This window comes from Glycine max, chromosome 11, assembly GCF_000004515.6.
Source record: "Glycine max cultivar Williams 82 chromosome 11, Glycine_max_v4.0, whole genome shotgun sequence".
NCBI lineage: Eukaryota > Viridiplantae > Streptophyta > Magnoliopsida > Fabales > Fabaceae > Glycine > Glycine max.
Window position 1 is genome coordinate 8,805,740 of NC_038247.2, and position 23,132 is coordinate 8,828,871.

The following is a 23,132-nucleotide window of genomic DNA, read 5'->3' on the forward strand; positions in this document are numbered from 1 at the left end:
GGGACAAGCTCGTCCAGTTTCCCGGACGAGACAGTAAATTATAGTGAAAATGCTTTCTGTGCTTATTTTTATTTTATTGTCTATGATTTTGAAATTGAAAGTGTATTTGGTAAGAAGTTTTAGGGTATGTTTGAGTATCTGGTGGTAACTCCAAATGACGTTTCGTGAATGGATCAAAGGGGTATTTTTTGCATTCGTTCGTTAGATACATTTCAGAAAACGTATCCTTACAAATTAAACAAAATCCAAACATACACCTAGTAGTGTATTAATTAATTATTGTATAACTTATTAGAGCATTTCCCATAGGTGAAATTTAAACAATTTAAAGTTATTTATCTTATGTTAATTGATTCTTTTAATGTTACATAGTTAAATAACTCATATGTTGTTTTAATAATATAATTTTAAATAATTATTAAATTATTCTCTTAAATGATCTTTGGGAAAAAATATTATTTTTTTACTCACAAATACAAACCATCATTAATTATGTAACAAACTGAAACTTAATCTTAAAGAATTTAACATAACACATAAATCATCTCCAATAATAAAAAATTAAGCAATAATATTTAAAAATAAATAACTCATCAAACAACCCAAATACATTACAAATACTCTTAACCAATTTCATTGGTTTTTTTATCATACTCTAAATTACGCGTAACCACTTATTAACATTAACGACACTGTTATTATCATCATATATCATTTTTTATCTCTCTTTTCATTTTTCATCACATAATTTGACACATTTATTACTTTCTCTTGTCTCTTCTCAGTTGATTTCTTGCATCTCGAAAATGAAGTGTATGTTTCATTTTCTCTCTCTAAATAAACCACATCCACATGGCAACTTTGGCATCAAATATTTTCCTTAAAAAAATACACAAATATATTCTTAAAAATTTAAATGCATATTATTAATCTAAACCAGAGAATAGCATCTGTTATGTCTTGTGTCTCCGGGAAGTCCCCTCAGCTGCATGCTATTCTAACATGTAAAGAATCAGAATACCTCGACGATGACATAACATAGATTAGACAATACTCAAATTGCACCCTTGTTCACACTACAATTCAGAAACCCATTGATAGATTTTTTATTTTACTTTTTTAAATACTTTATTTACACGCTTTTTATACAAAAGATATATTTTTTCACATTAAATAATAATCTTCCTCTTCTTCTCTTCGCATCCTCTGTTGCCTAGCAATGAAAGCCTCCACAGTTTGACGAAACTCTTCGTTACTCATCCCATCTTCAGGGCACGAAATTTGCGCCACTTCTTGAATAGTAGCAGGTTCGATGCTCTTCCTTCCATTCTCAGTCTCACACCTGCGTAACACACGATGTGGTTTTTCGCTTAAAATCTCTGTTTCACATCTTCTATAATCCTTCTTCAGACCAATATTCACTTCCCCTGTTTTCATCCTCTGTTTCTTTTTGCTATATTCTGCCACAACTGTTTCTGTGTGTCTGTGATTTTTTGTGGTGTTTTGAACGAACTCTTGGTAAAGATCAGGCTCTGGAGCGTTATTACCCTGAGTGGAGAACTGAGCGAAGAGTGCGATGATTATGACGTTTCCAACGAGGAAAACAAAACGAGGGCTGTTCATGAAGAGTGACAAGTCCCTTAAGTACACGCTGGAGTTTTTTACTGCTACTGGTAGCTGCATGGAGAATCTTGAAATCAAGACCAAAATGATACACACTTCAATGATTCTAAACAAGCTTGCGACCCTTTGAAGCTTGCGATGCTTTAGGATCACGTTGGCTTTCTCTGCTTGTAGGTTGTTGAAACTGAACGAGTCCATTTGTGAAAGGGTCGATGGAGAAACAAATAACGTGTTTTGTTTTGTGTGACTCACTCGAAGGAGAAAATAAACTTGTCAATAGCGACAGAACGTGTTGGTATAGCAAATAATAGTGCAGAGGTTTCTATACTTGGAAGCATGGAAACAGAGTAAGAGTTTTGTAATGAAGTTGAAGAAAGGAAGGAAAGTGATGTAAGTGAGTATTATGCAAACTCTGTTTGAACAGAGAGAACAGAGTGACTCTGTTTTTGCTAGGTAGATGTGTTATTCCTCTTGCTTTGGCCCCGCCCTTCTTTTATAGACCCGAATCCAACCTATATTTTTTTTTTTTATAAAAAATACTAAAATAAAAATCTCTCATATCTCAATATTCCATGACCTACTTTTCTTTATCCTTGCCCTGTATATGTATCAAATTATCTCTACTTTTTCTGCTACGTCATTCAGCGAAGTAGTTGCTAATGCAATGTATTTATGATTTTACTAATGAATTGAGGGGGGCATCATGTTGTATAGTTTATTATATATTAAAGTTATGAACAATTTAAGCAACTGCTGCGAACAGAATTAAACTCCGTTAAGTTTTAAAATACAACTTTATAGAAATTGTTCTCAGGTCGTGATATATTAGTATGTATTGGTTGGCAGTGGAAGGAACTCAATCAAATATTTAAGAATGTAATTTTTGATTTGTTTTTAAGAATTTTAAAAAAAGAGGTCCTTATTATGAAAAATTAGTATGTCACCTATTGAGTGAAAAATACTTTTAAGAAAAACAATCATCGATTCTCTTTGTATGCATTTTACTTTGAATTATGTGTCGAACTCGAACCTCGAATGTGCTGTTCTGAAGTATTTATTCTGAGTATTGTCCAATCCAGTACAAAATGAGAACATAGAGGTAACCAAAAAAATAAAATTGAGAACATAGAAGATGAGAAACACTGTTCATACACGCCTTACCCCCTTTAACACTCGTTATGAAAATGACAAGCACTCTTTCTTCTATCTGCATTTCTTTTTATATTAAATTCCCTCAACTCAAGGCTCAAAAAAAGGCCTTTGATTTAACTTTGAAACGGTTCCCAGTCCCCCTTCAGCCCTCAATAATAGACCACCGATAATGTAAATGGATGCAACTAATTATGCCTCCGGATGGAACATTGCATGCAAGAAAAAGAAATTGTTTGTTCAAATAAAATAAAAATACTTCATTATATTTATGAATGACATCTATAGTATACGATATTTTTTTTACATTAATTAGTCCTATGTGAGTAAGTAGACATGTACAATTATCAATGCCTTAAAATTTCGAATAAGAACTGACGTGACATTAATGTTTCAAATTCAATCAATCATTCTCAGCTTCTTATGATATTTTTGAGTTATCTTCTGGATATGGTTCCGGATTCTGCATTATTGAAATCAGGTCCTTCCCATAGAATCACTAAATCGATGGGAAGCATTACTTGTTGTATCACTTGTATGCATCTCTTGCTTCCAGTAGCCTACCAAAGGGATTCTCCATGCACGTTGGTGGAACGTAACTGGTCATGGGATCTGGAATAGAATGCATGATAATACCTCTTATATATATCTAAAAATTTATGAGTCAAATTTTGAATACATTAGTAGACCGCATAAAGAATTATTTGATTAACTTCTATTTAAAGTCTGGAAAAGGTTTTAGAAGACTGAAAAAGGTTTGTTGCTTTCTGCTAAATACGTAATAACTAAAAAGTATAATAAATTAAAGAAAATATAGAATATTTTTGGTGTTGAGAAAATATAGAATAGATATATCATATATAGTTATATAGATGGGAGATAGAAGAAAAAGAGATTCAATATATACATCTTTCGCAAGTTCGCACTGAATTTGCTTCATCATGTTGACGGGTCTTTTTGCATATGTTATCTGATTCAAATATTATTTGTTGAGTGGAATTATGGTAGTCAGGAGTTTCATAAAACTTCTTTTGAAGAGTCTTTTATTATATTAAAAAATTTAAAATGGTTAAATTTTTTCAATGAAATATACAATATACTCTTATTTAGATGCCTTCACTTGAGATAACTTGAGTACAGTGCTTTGTTTGTACTTCTAGTACCATTTTAATCTGACAAAAGAAGAAGAAAATGAATTATTTTTTTGAGTAAATTGTAATTTTGATCCTAATAATTTATCAAATCCATGATTTTGTTCCTTAAAATTTTAATTGTAGAAATAAAAAAAATAAAAAAATCCCTAAAAGAAAAATAAAGAAATACATCCCATTGAAAATTTTATTTTATTTTCTCTACTCAACGACATAGATTAAGGGGCATGAGATATATTTTAATTATATAAAAATAAAAGATCAGTAAAAAAAATTAAACGATTAAATTATTTTTATATTTTTAATACAATAATTTATTCATTTAACCAATATATCTAGTATGCAGTATAGAAGTATCGAGACCAGCCTTCATTTATAAAAATAAAATAAAATCGAGACCAGCCTTCAAGTTATTGGGCTTTAAGATGGGCCTGTCTGACTAGGACCGGCCCAAATGACGTACCTTAAGATGGATTTTATACATGTGAATATGCCTCTTATAAAGAACCCTAGCTAGGGTTTCTGAGTTTATGTGGTTGCGCCTCTGCCTGTAAGAGTGAAAAAACCTTCTCTTTTCCTTCTCTCAAGTCTCAAGAGATTTCATCATGGTGCGTTTCTTTGCTCTCTTCGCTCCCTATGATACTCATCGCTTCTCTGTATTTGACATGGTGGGTTTAATTGCTTGCAGGCTCCAAAGAAGGACAAGGCTCCACCACCTTCCTCCAAGCCCGCCAAATCTGGCGGTGGCAAGCAGAAGAAGAAGGTTCGTTTCTCGTCAAATTTTCATTCTTTCTTAATCTAATTGCTGTTTGGTCAATTGGGTCATCCTGGGTCGGTGACTTTAACTTTGTGCGTGATTAATGCAATAATAAGAGATATGTGATGTGGTGAAATTTGTGTTTAACAGAAGTGGAGCAAGGGAAAGCAAAAGGAGAAGGTGAATAACATGGTGCTGTTTGATCAGGGCACCTATGATAAGCTCCTTTCTGAAGCTCCCAAATTCAAGCTCATCACTCCTTCCATTCTTTCTGATCGTTTGAGGGTATTCTTTTTTTCTTCATGCACTTTCGTTAGCTGTTTTGTAGATTTGTTCTTATTGATGAGATATTGTATGTGTTGGCGTTGCTATGATGAGTGTTTTGTCTTGTGAGACAATACAGGCTTACTGCATTATTTGATCTGTAATTGGTTTTGTGTGTTATTTGTTTCACATTCTAAGATTTAAGCCTAGGATTAGTCTAACTGCATTTTCTCTTTCTGTCTGTGGCTTCATTCTATGCTGCTTCATTACCCAAGACTAAATGCGTTTTTGGTTCTGCTTGTTTTTTAAGAAATAGTTGTTATTTTCTGTCAGCTTCATGAGAGAACTTTTTAAGAATGAGCCATTTGTTTTCCTAAACTTAACCTTGACTTGAGCCAAAAACATGTACTAATCCCGGAAATTTTGTATGTAAACTTTGAGAGTCTTTTTTCTATGAGTTTGAACACGAGTTTCTGTTGTTTTGTTGGCTAGTGTGTTGGATAGTTTGGTTGGATTTGTGATTGTGTTTCCAGGTATTTGGATTTTTTTAAATGCAAGTGGTGACTATCTCGTATGAAAACGGGGCAATATTGCCTCACATCCTTGTTGTGTTATTTAGTTGCTTGCATGTTATTAAAATCTAAACTGTTGATTTTTCCATCAATGATTGTCAACTTCATATTTCACTATCAAATTGCATCCTTCATGTTAGAGGATCTAGTTTTGAAACAGAATTTGCAAGTATTTTTCCCTGTTAAATGCCCTTTCACGTTTGTTAATTTAGGAGGATAGGATTCATCTGGCATTATAAATAAACCTAGTGTTGGGAAGTTTTAGGCCAACAAGTGCCTTATTTTCAATTTGCTTTGTGGCAATGCCCTTGCACACAGGTGTCTACACTCTACACTACTACATATGTTTTTGTTATGCAATTTTAGTATCTTAATGGTTTTTTACCCATTTTGCAATTGGTGTATTCATGTTTGAATTTTGATGGTTTTATTGTGAAGTTTAGCATTTGTACCGGTGCATAAGTCTGAAAGTCTCTGTCAGTCTAACAATTTAAGTTTGACAATGTTATTGTTATGCACTCTTTTCGTCTTCAATTGGAGCCTCCCTTTTTGGTGATGCACACTCATACTTGCACTTGCATGCACCCAAGAAAATTATATTGTCAATGCCTAAGCACTATATATGTAATGTTCTATTGCAAAAAGTAAATTAATAAATAAGTGATATATAAAATTATAAATAATATAACATCATTTTTCATCCTCTTGGCAGATTAATGGATCACTTGCAAGGAAGGCTATAAGAGAATTGATGGCTAGGGGTTCAATCAGGATGGTGTCTGCCCATGCAAGCCAGCAAATTTACACCAGGGCAACAAACACCTAGGTGTGGAACTGATCTTAGCTTACGGAGTATTGGTAGGAATAGTAATGAAGTATTGTTCTTTTGCACTTTGGGAAGCATCTCATATGGTTCTATCAGTTCTAGATTGTCGCTGAATCCGATGCTCAGATTGTATTTTTGGTTTCCTTCAATGTTTTATCTTCTTCAATATTCTGGCAGTTGTCTTATACTTGTTTTGTTTACTTGAATTGTTAATGTGGCAGAGATTCTTTTTGGAAGATGTTTGTGCGTGGTGTTTTGTTATTTATAATTTGGCCGGGTGGGTATAATAGTAGTTACTACACTTATTCAGCTAATATTGTTTAAATAATTTCTTTATCCGAACGGGGGTAAAAACAATTGAGAAATTGTTCAACCTTTTCCCAATATGAACTTTTAAGCTACACGAGTTCAGATAATTTTATTTAAGATCAAATTATTTATCTGAACAGGGGTAAAACCAATTTCGAGAACTTGTTCAACTTTTTTCCAATCTGAACTTAAGGACTTTACTATCAGCTCTTGATAGTTAATTAATGTACTTACACGACTGAACTACGATGGTTTTCTTGGAAACAATTCACAGTATGACAATATATATCATAGCCGATGTACCACTCCTTGACTGCAGTCGATTGTCTCTGAGATTATTCTTAGGTAAAGTGTCTCAAGATGTAAAAGCACACATTAGCTGCCACTTAAACCTAAAAAAAAAACGATGGCAAATGAAAATAGGAAAGCTAACTGTACATTAACAAGTGAAGAAAGCAATGAGTTAACATAAATTATAACTTGCTTAATTGATAGAAGACCTAGTCAAATTAGTCATGCGCGAAGTTGGTCTGCCTTGTTTGGATGCAGTCTGCCATTGACTAGAGTGAATGATGCATCTCATACGCAGTCGTCATTGCTGGTCATTTTCTTCTTGTTTCCTTTGGATATCACTAATTTGAAAAAACGAAAAGGTTATTATGTTTGGATTTTCCAGTTTTATTAGTAAAAAAAATGGTGTATGAATGTTCTCAAAATGTGTGCAAAATGTTATTTTCTTTACAAAACCCCCCATAACCACATCAAAATATCGCGCGTCCATTTTTCCTTTGCTTTTTCCCCTTCTCTATCAATGTTTGTCCTAAGAAGTTAGTTAAGTGAATTTGGAAAATTATTGGCCAAGTAATATGTGCCAGTTTTTTCTTGCATGAGCATATGTATATGCATGCTGACGCTGTGCCACTGAATTCGACACCTTGTGACGATTATGTAGGTAATGCGCCGGTGCGGGCGGGCAAAGGAGGGAAATGATGATAATTTCTTAAACAAAAGAAGAGGGGTTGAATATGTAGAAAAACTATTCAAGAATTTTCAACCTTTTATAGTATATTGGATTAGCAGTCACCATGTCCAGATCCATCAAATGAATCTGACATCTAGGTAGAGTGCACAACCAACCAGAGAAGAAAAGTAGTTGTAAACAATCTTGCATAGTAATAGCTTTCTGCCATTTATCTAAAAACAAAAACAAAAATATTCGTTTCATACAATAATAATTGTCAGTGGTCTGGGGTTTGGGGAACAAGCATCAAGCATCACCTGATAAAGTACAGTTTAAGTGTATCACTCACACGCACCCTTTGATTTTTAAATGTTTAAGTTAGGAATGCACACTCATATAGCCCCTTGTATGGCAGATTCCTGAGTTTAAATTTTGCAATGAGCTGGGAAACATGGTGCGAGGGAAGAAGCAGTTTACAGACAGCACCAAGGTGTCCTAGACAACCATATCATGATGATTATATTCTATGCCAACTTTGTGACACTTTATTCCTCTTGTCTCTCTCAACAACTTGGCTATATATATATGGAGCATATGGTAGCACCAAGTACATCATTGTAGCCTCACTTGTCTAAGAAAGGAATTTGACTGCAATGGCTACAAACATGAAAACTTCATTGCATAATCGCTCCAATAGTGTGCCCTCTGCACCTCACCATTTCATTTCACAATACGATGAGCACTTGCTCAGATTGAAGGCTTCTGAAGCCACCTCATCATCATCATCATCGATAAGCAGTAAACTTGATGGTTTGCATGCTTTGTATGAATGCACAGATAAGATTCTTCAATTGTCAACCATACAACAAGCATTGGCACAAGAATCCTGCAAAACACGGGTCGATGAGTTACTAGAAGGGTCTTTGAGGCTCCTTGATATATGTAGTGCTACCAAGGATGTCCTGCTACAATCAACAGAAAGCATAAATGGACTTCAATTAAGTGTTCGCAGGAAAGGTGGTGAAGCGGCATTCAAAGTTGAGGGGGCCAAATACTTGTCATCAAGGAAGAAGGCAAAGAAGACTATTCAGAACGCCTTGGAAAAATTCAAGGGGCTTAAGAATGGTCTTATTTTAACTTCCTCAAACACAGACAATGAGACACTTTCAATGATCAGCAACTTCAAAGAAGCCGAAGCTGTCACTCTGGTTCAACTTGAGTCTTTGTTATCTTTTATCTCTGGCTCAAGAGGAAAACCAAAAGAGAGAAGGTGGTTAATTGTCTCCAAGTTGATGCAGCCTAATAGAGTATACTGTGATTCTGATCAATCAAACACAAATGAATTTGAGGAGTTGGATAATGTATTGCAGTCTCTCTTTCACAAGCCTTGCAGTAATATGTCTGTTGAGACTTTCCGAAACCATATGGAAAATTTGGAGTTGCGCATTCAGGATCTAGAGGGAGGAATTGAACGCCTTGAAAGGCAACTAATTAGGACACGAGTTTCTCTTCTCAACATCTACAATCACTGAATTCATTTTGACCTCATTGAGCATTGACTAAGATATCAGTATCACATGTACATCAGTGTAACTAAGATTTTACTGATGATTATATATTATCCAACACTCATATTCTTGCTGTTATATTTATCCTTCTTTTCCCCACTTTCCCTCCTTTCCTCTAATAGATTATATATCATTTTTCTTTGCGGATAACTCTGCTCTTGTTTGGAAACAAGTACAACAAAAGAGTTAAAGGTGTTAAGGAGTTTAAAGCATTAATGCCTAAATAATTTGACTAATCAATCATTGAAGTTACAAAAAAACGTGTTTAATATGGTTAACAAGCAGTTTTTTCTTTTATCTAAAGAAATGTTATGGTCTAATTCAATCTTGACGTTTCTATGCATATTATCTTCAACCACGTTATAGATTTAGTTCAAGTATTGAGCCCACATGGTGTTTTGGATCAATATTGAAGCTGATTGAGTTGGTTGTTGAACAAGAATCAAAATGTATTATTGCCTCAATTATAAGTCATGGACTCAAATTTCATTTGGTGAATGCAATGAACCATTTGATGCATGTCTTCTTGTTATGAGGACAAATAAATTAATAAGCACTTTCTTTATGCTATCTTTCTACATAATAGAAAGACAGCACAGCAAAATTCATAATACATTATCACCGCCAGAACTCAAATTGTGTTACAAAAAAAATTATTTGGCAATAATATTTCAGGAACTTCCACATAATTGATGATTCTATACAATCAGGGGAATAAATCCATCACTTTCGTTGTGCATGATCCCTAGTATATGTTGGAGGATTTAAATTAAGGACTTGCAAAATAAGTTGGTAAGACAAGGGATTGAAAACTCAAATATGGTATGACAAGGGATCCCTAGTAATCAATTATGTGACAAAAAGAATCAAAGTGACTTAGACAAATCTTTTTTGTCGATAATTTCAGACCAATCAATCGAATATTGATTAATATGGAATTGATCGAACACTACTTGAAAACGACTATTCTACTCAGAAATGAAATAGTCTAAATGTTCCTGGAAATTCTTGCTCCCATTGGATCATCTGTATCTATATGCATTAGGATCCCAATTCATGGATCTCTCCGTTCAAGAAATAAAAATAAGAGGATCAAACCATTTTTTCTGACTCTTTTTCAAATTGGATAAATGTTGGTTGATCGTGTATTTCATTATAGTTCGATGATTCAGAGTATCATTTCCTATTTTCTAGGTATGGTAATTCATACCCATAAAATAAGAGACTTCTTTGGTAAATTCTATTGATTCCACGTTTATACGCGTCAAACTACCATGCATAGGATAAGGAATTATAAAATATATACAAGGTGGTTACTATTGCATTGTAGCTGGGCAGGGTATCATAAGCTACATTCATGCATATACTTAAATATCAACAAATTAATTATGACTTGGGCACAATGCATCAACATTATAATCCAGATATGACCAACCATAGATTTCTGAAGATTAAGAGATACCCCCAAACAATTTTATTCATGTCTTAAACCAAATTGTTATTTATAAATAGAACTGCTTCTCCTCCTGCAGACAAAAATCCTGATTATAATGTTTGATGCAGTGTTCCCAAATTGTTACAGCTTGAGTTTTTATATCTTGGACCTATAATGATGGTGGAGATATGACAATGGTATCACATCTGCAGCAGAAACAATATTCATGTGATTCCCAAAATTAAAAATTGCGGGATGAGTTGTGAAGCTTGGTTCATGGGAAGCATTGTACAAACAATGCTGTGGTAGCATTAAAAGGATAAGATCCAAATTAAGAATAATTGAGTTGCATACCCACTTTGTGACATTTGAAAATAAAAATATTGTTCATGTCTATTCAATTATTTTGCTATATATAATACATAAGCACATACCAGATACTGGAGTACTAACCATAAGTTTAGAACAACTTGTATTCTTTATCACCGAGCCACCTCTTTTCTCTCAGAAGAAAAAATGGCAGCCATTGAAACAAACACAAAGAGCTCCTTGCATATTCGCAGCAACAGCTTGCCCTCTGCACCTCACCCCTTTACATCACAATTTGAAGAGCATTTGCACAGACTAAAGGATTCTGAAGCCGCCTTGTCTTCAACATCACCTTCGATAAACTACAAACTCAATGCCTTGCAGGATTTGCATGTGTGCTGATAGGCTTCTCCAATTGCCAATCACCGAGCAAGCCTTGGCATGAGAATGTAGCAATGAATGTGTTGATGAACTACTAGATGGATCTTTGAGGATCTTGGATATTTGTTGTACAATTCAAGATTGCCTACTGCAACAAAAGGAAAGCATGCATGAACTTGAGTCAGCTATTCGCAGGAGAAGAGATGATACCGAGGCCGGACTCACAATTGCAAGTGGAAAATACTTGGCATCTAGGAAGCAGGTGAAAAAAGCAATTCGGAAGGCCTTAGGAAATTTGAAAGGATTCAAGATAGTTGGTTCTTCAAACAAAGAACATGACTCATGTGATAAACTCATCCCTTATCTCTAACCTCCGACACCTCAAGTTTTTTCACTGGTTGTTATGTTAGGATTTCTAAGTGTTATAAGGAAAAGAGATTGAAACCTCTATTTCACTGTCTCTCTGTGATGAACATCTCTCTCTACAAATATTATTTTGTAAATTCCAACGGTGGGCGAGAATGGGTTCGGAAGGTGGTGATTAAATTTATCCAATAGTTAAGGAGTCCCAGATGATAGTTTTGATGGAACTATTTAAGTGTATACATGAAAACAAGTTCGGGAGAAGAACACGAATTTGGGGAGGGAGTAAGGGTAACATATTGTAAATACAAAAAACTGAGATCAAATATATCTATTTATAATCAGATTGACTCTATTATTTATTTTATTTTTATTTTATTTTATTATTTTATAAAAATGAATTCTATTTTATTATTTATAAATAAATAAATAAAATATTTTTTTATATTCTAAAAATACATATTTATTTATTTATCTTAAAATAATTATTTTAATTAATAAAATTATTTTTTATTTATTTAATTACAAAAATTCTATTATTTTTTAAAATTCTATTTATTTTTAAATAAAATATTTTTTTAAATTTATTTTATGAAAAAAGGGGATGTTAGAAGGTGGATGCTGCTTTGATGTCTTTCATCGATCACAAGTCTTCATCCATTGATACTCTTCAAAGCCATATGGAAAATTTGGGATGCGCATTCAGAATCTAGAAGTAGGAGTTGAATGCCTCTCAAGGCAACCTAATTAGAAGCAGAGTTTCCCTTCTCAACATCTTCAACCACTAGTCAAAGAAAAAAAAGTTTTCCTCCATGATAAAGTCATGCTTGTAGATATATGTATAAAAGAAAAAAAAAAGGTTAACGTATTGAGATATTTGATCATAAGTCAATCTTTCTCTAACCCTCCCTATATCACTTCTCCATTTTTACTCTTTGCTAGAGAACCAGATTTTTTATTTATTTTCCTCCCTGATTATTAGGTTTAGAATAATACCTGCAAGAGTTAAATAAGAGAAAAAGTAAAAAATAAAAAATAAAAATAGCTGGTCTCTCAAGACGAAATGAATGGTTATCACAGGATGTGCAGATTTCTTCTAAGAAATAATCATTCACGTTGTTGCTAATTTAGAAATTTTACTCCCAGTTTGATATGTATTTTTTTCTTCTTAATTTACTTGTAAATACCACACGTTTCATTTAAAGTTTTCAGTATTAAACTAATCTGTGACAACAATGGAGAAAACTATTGCAATGTGGGAGTGGCCGAGAAAAATTGTTGACAATTTTTTTTACAACTTCAGCTATTCACACGGTTGCCTTTGATTAAAAAATGCAGTCTGTGGGTGAGAATACAAAAGAATCACGTGTGCATGAATCACTGACTAATCAAAGACGTTGCTATGATAACATATGTTATCATTTTATGAACAGTAAATCACACTGCAAATCAGGAGTTACTAACTTTTTTTTTTTGACAGTAGTTACTAACTTTTTACTTGTTAATTTAATATTCTTAATCTAATGACTGAGACTGAACTGTGATTTAGTATTAGTAAGAGATTTTTGGTCGTCTTATCGTTTTCCCTAGTCCAAGTGTACAATACTAAGAAATATAACATTGATTATTAGGACTTTGTAACACTGGTAGAATATAATCAAAGTGCGCAATTTGTCCATTTCCCTAGTTGACATTGACAGGCTGTAGCATTCCTTGTATTTGAACACTCAATCGTTGGATCAACTTTTCCTTCTCAAAATTCTTGATTCACAACGTTTTTTTTTTGGCATATGTGCGAGTACTTAAAGATTCAGTAGTTACTACTTGATATAGAAAATTGAAAACAATGCATGAACATGCCCATCCAGGTATGGCCAGCCACTGAAATCAGAAGATTGAATATGGAAAAAGATTCCTTTTATCCTTGACTCATTTTTGTTGGCAGGCAAGTTGAGAATAGTTGGTATTACAAATAGAAACAGCTCCTCCTCCTACAGATAGAAGACTCAATTATGATGCTAAGTCCACAATGGCTCGTCTTCATATCCCATCCCATCTATGCAAGATGCATTCATGTGATTCTCAAGTCAAATTTTGAAGGATGAGTTGGGAAGTTTGGTGTTTGGGAAACATGGACTAAACAATGTTGTGTGGCAGCTCTATAAATGAAATCACAATAGAGTTAGCATACCAACCTGGTGACATTTCCAAAGAAAAATATTCTTCTTGTCTCCTTTGATTCATTTAATATATAATGGAGCAGAGACATGTCAAATTTTCATATTCTATAATCTACATCTCCAAAGTTCAGAACTTGTAAATATCATTTCCTAGAATTCTTTTTGCGAAGTAGAGAAGGTGGCAACCTAGGAAACAAATACAAAGAGTTCTCTGCATCTTCGCAGCAGCAGCCTGCCTATTGCACCTCACCCCCTTGTGCTACAATTTGAGGATCATTTGAATAGATTGAAGGATTCTCAATCCTCCTCTTCTTTGTCATCGTCTTCAATAAGCCAAATACTCATTGTATTGCAGGATGTGCATGACTGCACTCAAATGGATTGATGAACTACTAGAAGGGTCTCTGAAGCTCTTGGATTTCTACAGTATAGCTATTTATTCACAGGAGAGGTGCTGAAACTGGCTTCACAATTGAAGGTGGAAAATACTTGGCATCTAGAAAGAATATGAAGAAGGAAATTCGAAAAGCCTTAGTAATTTTGAAAGGAATCAAGGATGAGCAAATTGTTACCTCCTTAAACAAAGACAATGAGACTTTGATCATGCTTAGCATCTTAAAAGAATCAAAAGTAGTCATTGTGAGCACATTAGAATTTTTGTTGCTGTTTGTCACTGGCTCAAAGGGACAACCAAAGCAGAGTAAGTGGTCAGTAATATCCAAGTTGGTGCAGCCTAATAGAGTGGGATGTGATTCTCAAGAGTCAGACACAAATGAATTTGTAAAGGTGGATGCAGCTTTGCAGCCTCTCTCATCAATCACAAGCTTTGTGACGGAAGTTAATTTTCTAAACCATGTAAAAAATTTGGATATGTGCATTCAGAATATAGAAGTAGGAGTTGAACGCTTCTTAAGGCAACTAATTAGAATCATAGTTTCCCTTCTCAATATCTTCAACCACTAGTCTGAGAAAAACCATATATGATTACTGTGAACACCCAAATCCAATTTTCCCCAGTGTCTAATGGTTGTAAAAATGTATCGTAATTAGATCAATTGTTGTGTTACTAAATATATATTATCTGTTCAAATTAATTATAGTCATTTTTATTCTCCCTTTTCTTCCTTTAATATGCTCTCACTAACATCTCATCTTTCAATTTTCCATTTTTTTCACTCCCCAACTTCAAGTGAAAGAGGGTAAAATAAAGACTAGACTAAATATAAATACTCAAATTGATCTTCCAAATATATAAGGGATATCAGGGTAGTCCTGAATTTTTTGTCAAATTTAATTTGAACTTGTAATGTTTAAAATGAATATCAATTTCTCCACATAATGTATATTTTGACATCAATTTAATCCCTAATTATGCTTGTTTCATTTTACACAACAAAGAACCTAATGGATGTCCAAAATCTATGGAAGACCAACTTGATGATATCCCTGGTATCTTTGGAGGAACAATTTGAGTATTTAATTTGAATACTATTTGTATTTGAACAAGACACAACTCCATTAGTTGATGATGATCCTTCAACAAAACTACACTTTCTCTTCAGAACATGTAAACCTGTGAAACTGTGAACATCCTTTTCCTCTTCAGTTAATGCTGATATGAGGAGTGTTTTGGTTGATTGGTTGGTGGATATTGTAGAGGATTACAGTTTGTTTCTGTTGCTCTTTATTTTTCTGTATCTTAAATTGATTGGCTTTTACTTTTTATGCTTGGATGCTCTATGTAGACAAGCTCCAAGCCAACAACTACTGGACGTTTCATGAGTTCACCAATGTCTTCAAACTCCAACCATGTAATTGCAAAGGCAAGTCAACAACTGATCCATATATAAGCAACTTAACAAAATATATGCTACATGTTTTCTGATCTGCAACAGTGCATGTGACTAGACCAAAACAGAAAAACCCTATTGAATAATTTATCTCCTTCATTTAGGAAACAAAATAAAGTGTAATGTCTATGTTGCATACTTACCTGCATTGCATACTTCCCTTCCAAGCAAGCTCCTTTTCATCAAATATTGTTTGGTGCCTGCACCTTCTTTGTGGTACGTGTGGCTTGCATCTTTTAAGTCCATGTTTCATATCTGAAGTTGAAAATTCGTGTTGTCTCTAATTGAGCAGACACGTTTGTAGACTCAATGCTGTTTAAGAATAAAAGCAGTTTCTCCACCTCCAGACAAAAGCTTCCATCACAATGCATGCTCCACGAAGTTACAATTTTTTTATCAGCAACCTGCAAAAGATACCATTTTCAAACAACCATGTGATGCTCAAGTAAAAATATTTAGACGTGAGTTGGGAAGCCTGGTGAGTAGGAAGCATGGAGTAAACAATACCATCATAGATCTGAGATTCAAATCAATATGCTATAATTGCTAGCCCATTTTGTGACATCTAGGAACAGAAATATTCTATTTGTCTCCCTCAATTCATTTGCTATATATGGAGCAGATGCCAAACACTAAAACTCAGACTTCGGATCAAATTGTGCATATCATCTCCTCTTCCTATATCCCTCTATTTTCTTCTCCAACGAGATTAAATGGAAACAAGCTCAAAGAACTCTCTGCACATTAGGTGCAACAGTTTACCCTCTGCACCTCACCCACTTGTATCACAATTCGAGGAGAACTTGCGGAGATTGAAGGACTCTGAAGCCACCAGCACTTCTTTGTCATCATCTTTGATAAGCCAAAAACTAATTGGCTTGCAGGATTTGCATGACTATGCTGATAAGTTGCTTCAGTTGCCCACTACCCAACAAGCCTTTGCACACAAATGCAGTGACAAGTGGGTTGATGTCCTATTAGAAGGGTCTCTGGGGCTTCTTGATATCAGTAGTACAGTCCAAGATTGCCTCTTGCAATCAAAGGAAAGCATTCACATGGTTCAGTCAGTTATTGAAGGAAGGGTGCTGACACTGAATTTGCAGTTGAGGGTGGAAAATACTTGGCATTTAGGAAAAAGATGAAGAAGGCAATTCAAAAGGCCTTAGGCAATTTGAAAGGAATGAAAAATGAGTTAATGGTTTCTTCCTCGAGCAATAATACTGAGTCTTTGTTTATCCTTGGCATCTTAAAAGAAGTAGAAGCAGCCACTGTGAGGTTGCTAGAATCTTTGTTGGTGTTTGTCTCTGACACCAAGGGGCAATCAAAGCAGAGAAGATGGTCAATAATCTCTAAGCTGATGCAGTCTGATAGAATGAATTGCGACCCTCAAGAATCAGACACAAATGAATTTGTAAAGGTGGACACAGCTTTGCAATCTCTCATCAGTCACAAGACCTTATCTGTGGAGAATTTTCACAGCCATATGGAAAATTTGGAGACATGGATTGAAGATCTAGAAGTAGGTGTTGAACACCTTTCAAGGCAACTCATTAGAACAAGAGTTTCCCTTCTTAACATTTTCAGCCACTAGTTAGAGAAAAAATCTAAATGTTGAACAGAAGTTCACTTTTTGTCCCTCAGTTATACATAGATGTGATTAAAACTTGATACTGAATACAATATTATCAAAGGATCAAATTATAGCCCATCTCTCTCTCTCTCTCTCTCTCTCTCTCTTTCTTTCTTTCTCGCTCTCTTTCTTTCTTGCTTGCCTTCTTTCTTTCTTTCTTTATTGCTTACTTGCTTTCTTTCTTGCTTTCATTCTTTATCTGTTGAGAATTTTCTTTCATTCTTTCTTATTTGCTTTGTCCTCTTTCTCTTTCTTCTTTCCTTTTCTTTTTTGTTTACCTTTTCGCTTTCTTTCTTTGCCAATTCTTGCCTATGTCTAACTCGTGTTTGCTTGATTGAATGGATAAAAGAAAGTGAGTCCACAGTTGTATATAGATTTGAATTTATCATTCTTTTCCCGATTACTAAGTTTCTTGCTTGCTTTTTTTTTTTTGCTCTCATTCTTGCAATCATGCTTTCTTTCTTGCTTGCTTGGTTTCTTGATTTCTTTCTTTGTCTCTTGTTTTCTTTTCAAATTCTTACTTATGTCTGAATTGTGTTTGCTTGATTAACGAATGGACAGAAGAAAGTGAGTACCAAAGTTTTATATAGATGTGAATTTTTCTGATTTTTTCTCCCCTACTAAGTTTCTTTCTTTCTTTAGAAATTCTTTCCTAGGTCTAAATTGTGTTTGCTTGATTTAATGGATAGAAGAAAGTGAAAATGTGAAATTTAAAGCAAGCTTCAAAGTGAAATTGTATTTTTTTTCTTAATTTAGTTGTAACACGTTACACCACGATTTTGAATCAGAAGAGATATTTCAAGAAATGACAGATCTATTCACTCTATCAATAATCAAACCGGATCTGGTGTATAATAAGGGATTTGCTTTTTCTATTGATTCCTTCGGATTGGATCAAAAACATTTCTTGAATGAGTTATTTAACTCCACGGATGAATCGAAAAATCACTCTTTATTGGTTCTACCTCCTTTTTATGAATCTTTTTATCGAAGGATCATAAAAAAATGGGTCCAGACCTCTTGCGGGAATAGTTTAAAAGATCCAAAACCTAAAATAGTTGTATTTACTAGCAACAACATAATGGAGGCGGTCTAAGTATGAAGTTATATTGATTCGAAAATAAACCTTTTTTTCTACTGTAATGCATAAACAACCCAATGGCCGATGCCTGATATGCCAAGTTGCCGACTAAAGTTGAATGGAGAGGAGTCCTATTGAATACTATATATATATATATATATATATATATATATATATATATATATATATATATATATATATATATATATATATAATGCCTCTATATATAAACTGTATAACCCATTTCAAATCCAGTATTTCTGGATATTCGATCACGTTGTTTCCATTCCTATCTCTAAATGAACATTTATTTCTCATTTCAGCAATAAAAAAGTATATAAAACGAAGGATTACTTAATTAGCAACCCCTCATATCAATTATAATTCCCACATGGGATTCAAAGTCAGTTAGAAATTGAATCCATACATAGTCCGCTGTCAAGATAACAAGTGCAATTAGGTTGATGATTAAACAATTGTCAAAACAAAGTGTCTGCACATGTTCTTTTATTTCATGTGTTGAAATTCAATGAACAACGTGATTTTTGTCTTCCTGTAACGAGGGAACGAAAAGCCAATTAGTTGTCACTTGTCAGTACCTTATATGATTCATTAATTATTAGTTTCCTGTGTTCCGAGCAGTTGCTAATCTGTACTACAATATTAGTTCTTTTATAATCCGCAAGCGATTCATATGAAACTGATGATTTGCATTTAAGGTTATCTATTTGCAAAAGACAATTTTATATCTGCATTTATTGCAATGAAGAAAGACCTATATATCAATCAGGCAAATGCCACTCGTGAGTATAATGCTTGATAACACCAATACGGATGACTGCAAAAAAAAAAAAAAAGTCCTGAGTTGTAGTGTTCCTATGCAAAGAGACATTGCATTAACATTACTGAGATTTTCGATAAATCTGAATCTGAATCAGTTAGCCCTTTTGGATTTTTGTTAATATTTGATTCCTTCTGTCTCCCGAACTCCCCAATATATATTGAACCAATCTCAGTGGAAGGAAGGTATATCCAAAGACTCGATTGTAAAGAGTCAACCTCAAACAAAGCCTTATAGCCTTTCTCTTCTATGAGAAAATGACATTCACTCCCTTTAGCCCAAAATCTCATCACCAATCTCGCTCAAAGAGCCTTCCCTGCAGACAACACCCTCTTATTCTACAATGCAATCAACACTTGGGAAGTTTAGAGGCTTCGCCTTCTGATAATTCAACTTCCTCTTCGTCGTCATTGTTCAGGCACAAACTAACTGGCTTGCAGACTTTGCATGATTGCATCGAAAAGCTGGTTCGACTGCCTCTTACTCAAGAGGTACTAGTCCAAGAGCGTCAAGAGAAGTGGGTAGATGAGCTTTTGGACGGATCGTTAAGGCTCCTAGATGTATGTACTGTAGCAAAGGATTCTCTACTTCACATGAAGGAATGCGCACGTGAACTTCAATCAATTATGAGAAGAAAGAGGGGAGGGGAAATGGAGGTGGCAGCTGAGGTCAGAAAATTTTTGGCCTCTAGGAAAGTAATAAAGAAGGCAATCCTAAAAGCATTGGAGAATTTGCAGGCAACTGTGAAGAAAGCAAAATTCCCTCCAAGCAACAAGGACAACCCGACCGTGACCTTGGCTAGCTTGTTCAAAGATGTGCAAGTGATCACTCTTTCCATATTGGAGTCACTGCTGAACTTCATCTCTGGACCAGCACAATCCAAACCTAGCAAATGGTCTTTGGTTTCCAAACTAATGCATAACAAAAAGGTTACTACTACCACACAAGAATCAGATCCGAATGAGTTTTCCAATGTAGATGCTGCATTGCAATCGTTTGTGTTTCACATGACAAGAAAGGCAGACAGTATCAGTCATTTGCAGAACCAACTGGAAGATCTAGAGTCAGTCATTCAGGGCTTTGTGGAAGGACTTGAAACTCTTTTTAAACGTTTTATCAAAATTAGAGTTTCCCTTCTTAACATCCTCAATCACTAATTGTACATTGGTGGGAATGTTTTTGTAATTATGTCAATGAAATTGGCTTCTAATATTCAGTTTTAGATGAACTTCTTTCTCTACTCTTTTTTTTCCGTATGTTGTTTATTTCCTCAGTAACTCTTTCTTTGTGAATATGACTTGGCATAGTTTTTGCATTTTAATGCATTTTCCATATCAAATTGAAAAGCATTTTCTATATCATATCTAATATGGTTATCAGAAAACAGTGGTGTTTTTAATTTTTTCTATATCCTTTTGTACTGTTAGTCCCATGGTTAAATGACCTTGTAATTGTATCGTTGATTTTGATAATTACAAACCCTTAAATAAAGTGCTTATAGCCTTTTGTGCATCAAGTATCTTTCAAATTTCTCACAGAACTATTGTGATATCAAGCTCTCTTATTTGATCAGAGTGCCTGAAGAAGTCATTATTATCTCCTTTGCCCATACAAAATCATTACCCTACAACCAAAACTCCATGTTGTTACATCAAACATAACTTAAGAGATCTCCATGCTTATGGAGGAAGGTGTTTCAAATAGTCCACTCTCTTCATATCTAGAATTTTAGATTGAAAAAGAAAATTCTTTAGTACTTAGAGTGAGAGTATTTTTAACCATATATTTCGGAGGTTGAACAACAAGCTCTGTTAAGCTAATAGTCTGAATTGTTGCTTCCACTTATATTTCACAATTAGAATAAGGATAAAATGATATTGAAGACATAACCTATAACATTGAGATATTAATGGTTGATACTGATAATTGTTTGATAGGTGAGATGCCAAAGAAACTTCACATCCCTAAAGTTTCTGGTCTTGTCCAACTCCAAATATGCATTCAAAAACTCCTTTTCAATCAAAGACTCAAGAAAAGAAGTCTTCAGCTGCATACACCTGTAGGTAAATATAATGTTGACTCTCAATTTTAATGTATACTGTGAGTGGCAAAAGGCAGATGAAACTTAAAACCCGGGCCACAAGTCTCCTCCAACGTATACCAATCTACAATAATCTGAGTTGCACAGACCTTGTCCTAAGCTACCAATTAGTCCTGTGGAGAGAATGGCACAAACCTATGGAAGAAGGCATGAGCTTTCCAATTACAAACAAAAAGATAAAAATGGTAAGAAAGCAGCGAGTACATGATTTCTGAGCTGTCATTGTTAATTTTCAAATCACAGGATCAAAAGAAAAGGCAACAATAAATTACTAGTTACCTCCACTTGTGAAAAAAGAATATTCTGAAAAAAAATTAATGTGAAATTCAGAAAACCAATTTGAATTCACCAAAAAAAAAAAAGCAAAACAATTTGCATTAATTAGTTATTCACGTGTTAATGAGACAGGTAAGTTACAACCTACAAAATGGTAGCAGAAGAGGATTAATTAATATGTATTGAGCTGGGGACACTACATAAACATTGGCACCAACAAGTGCCCAATAAGTCTCTGAAGATGAAGAGTCCTCTTGTCGTAAATCTGTCCTGTTGTAGGTAGACAATTTCATAGACTGAAAGACAATTATGATAGACAAAAGCTCCCATTACAATGCATGCATCACACAGCATGAACTATTATATTGTCAAGATATGCCACTTTGCAAGAATCCATGTGATTCCCAACTCACAAGTAAAAAAATCAGGGATGACTTGGATGCATTGTGCATAATAGGGAGGATGCTGATATCCAAATCAAGATAATATAATTGCATACTCATTAGGTGACATTTGAGGGGAAAAAAGTTCCTCTTGTCTCCCATAATCTGTTTCTTCATTTGCTATATATAATGCAAAAGCCAACCACAGGTCAGGCATTGAAACACTCTACGCATTACCTTCTACCCATCTGTTTCCTAAGAAGAAAAAATGGCAGCCATTGAAAAGAAAACACAAAGCTCTCTACATCTTCGCAGCAACAGCTTGCCCTCTTGTATCACAACTTGAGGAGCAATTGCAAAGATTGAGGTGTTCTGAAGCCACTTCTTCATTGTCATCATCTTCAGTGTGCCACAAACTTAATGACACGTTGGATTTGCATGACTACACCGATAAGTTGCTTCAATTGCCAATCGAACAACAAGTCTTGGCACAAGAGTGCAATGACAAATGTGTTGATGACCTACTAGAAGGGTCTCTTAGGCTCTTGGATATCTGTTAGTGCTTCTGCAATCAAAGGAGAGCATGTGCGACTTAATGTTGGTCATCCTCAAACATCCCATTTTTTATAAAATAAATTAAAAATTTTATTTAAAATAAATAAAATTTTAAAAAAATAATAAATTTTTTATAATTAAATAAATAAGAAAAATAATTTTGTTAATTAAAATAATAATTTTAAAGTAAATAAAATAAATATATATTTTTATAAAAAAGTTATTTATTTATTTAAGAGGGAGTAAAATAAATTTTCTTTATATAAAATGATAAAATAAAAAAAATAGAGTAAATAATAGGTTTAAAGTATCTTAGTCGTAATAGGTCACTTTTTACCTTTAATACACGTCTCTAGACTCCTCTGAACTCCATTTTTCTTTTATCATCTTCCAAAACTCTCTCTTTTTTCCGCATACATCCAAATCTATCTCAGTAAAACAATAATTTTGGACTCGTTAACCGTTGGATCGTTGTAAAATTTGAACACAAGATTTAGAACTTATTTTCACACACATCCACCGTTGGTATTTTTGAGATAATGTTTGTGAAATTTGGACACTACCTTT

At 34.1% G+C, this 23,132-nt stretch overlaps 5 protein-coding genes across 5 annotated transcripts; 4 read left to right on the forward strand and 1 right to left on the reverse strand.

The window, feature by feature from the left end:
* Positions 1–651: 651 nt before the first annotated feature.
* LOC102665576 (uncharacterized) lies at positions 652–2,363 on the reverse strand. The gene has a single exon (XM_006590826.4). The coding sequence runs from the start codon at positions 1,819–1,821 to the stop codon at positions 1,165–1,167; it is 657 nt and encodes a 218-aa protein (XP_006590889.1). The 5' UTR covers positions 1,822–2,363; the 3' UTR covers positions 652–1,164.
* Positions 2,364–4,409: 2,046 nt separating this feature from the next.
* LOC100786842 (40S ribosomal protein S25-2) lies at positions 4,410–6,578 on the forward strand. The gene is made up of 4 exons (XM_003537814.5): positions 4,410–4,531; positions 4,612–4,686; positions 4,831–4,965; positions 6,229–6,578. The coding sequence occupies exons 1-4, from the start codon at positions 4,529–4,531 to the stop codon at positions 6,340–6,342; spliced, it is 327 nt and encodes a 108-aa protein (XP_003537862.1). The 5' UTR covers positions 4,410–4,528; the 3' UTR covers positions 6,343–6,578.
* A 139-nt stretch (positions 6,579–6,717) lies between these two features.
* LOC100787385 (uncharacterized) lies at positions 6,718–9,258 on the forward strand. Its single transcript, XM_014763994.2, has one exon. It carries the CDS (start codon positions 8,266–8,268, stop codon positions 9,142–9,144), a length of 879 nt encoding a protein of 292 aa, XP_014619480.1. The 5' UTR covers positions 6,718–8,265; the 3' UTR covers positions 9,145–9,258.
* Positions 9,259–16,339: 7,081 nt separating this feature from the next.
* On the forward strand, positions 16,340–17,401 carry LOC100793386 (uncharacterized). Its single transcript, NM_001289224.1, is given in 1 exon segment — positions 16,340–17,401. A coding segment is annotated over 1 exon segment (453 nt). The 5' UTR covers positions 16,340–16,836; the 3' UTR covers positions 17,290–17,401.
* Positions 17,402–19,123: 1,722 nt separating this feature from the next.
* On the forward strand, positions 19,124–20,474 carry LOC100793915 (uncharacterized). The gene has a single exon (XM_003538963.5). It carries the CDS (start codon positions 19,508–19,510, stop codon positions 20,405–20,407), a length of 900 nt encoding a protein of 299 aa, XP_003539011.1. The 5' UTR covers positions 19,124–19,507; the 3' UTR covers positions 20,408–20,474.
* The last annotated feature ends 2,658 nt before the right edge of the window (positions 20,475–23,132 follow it).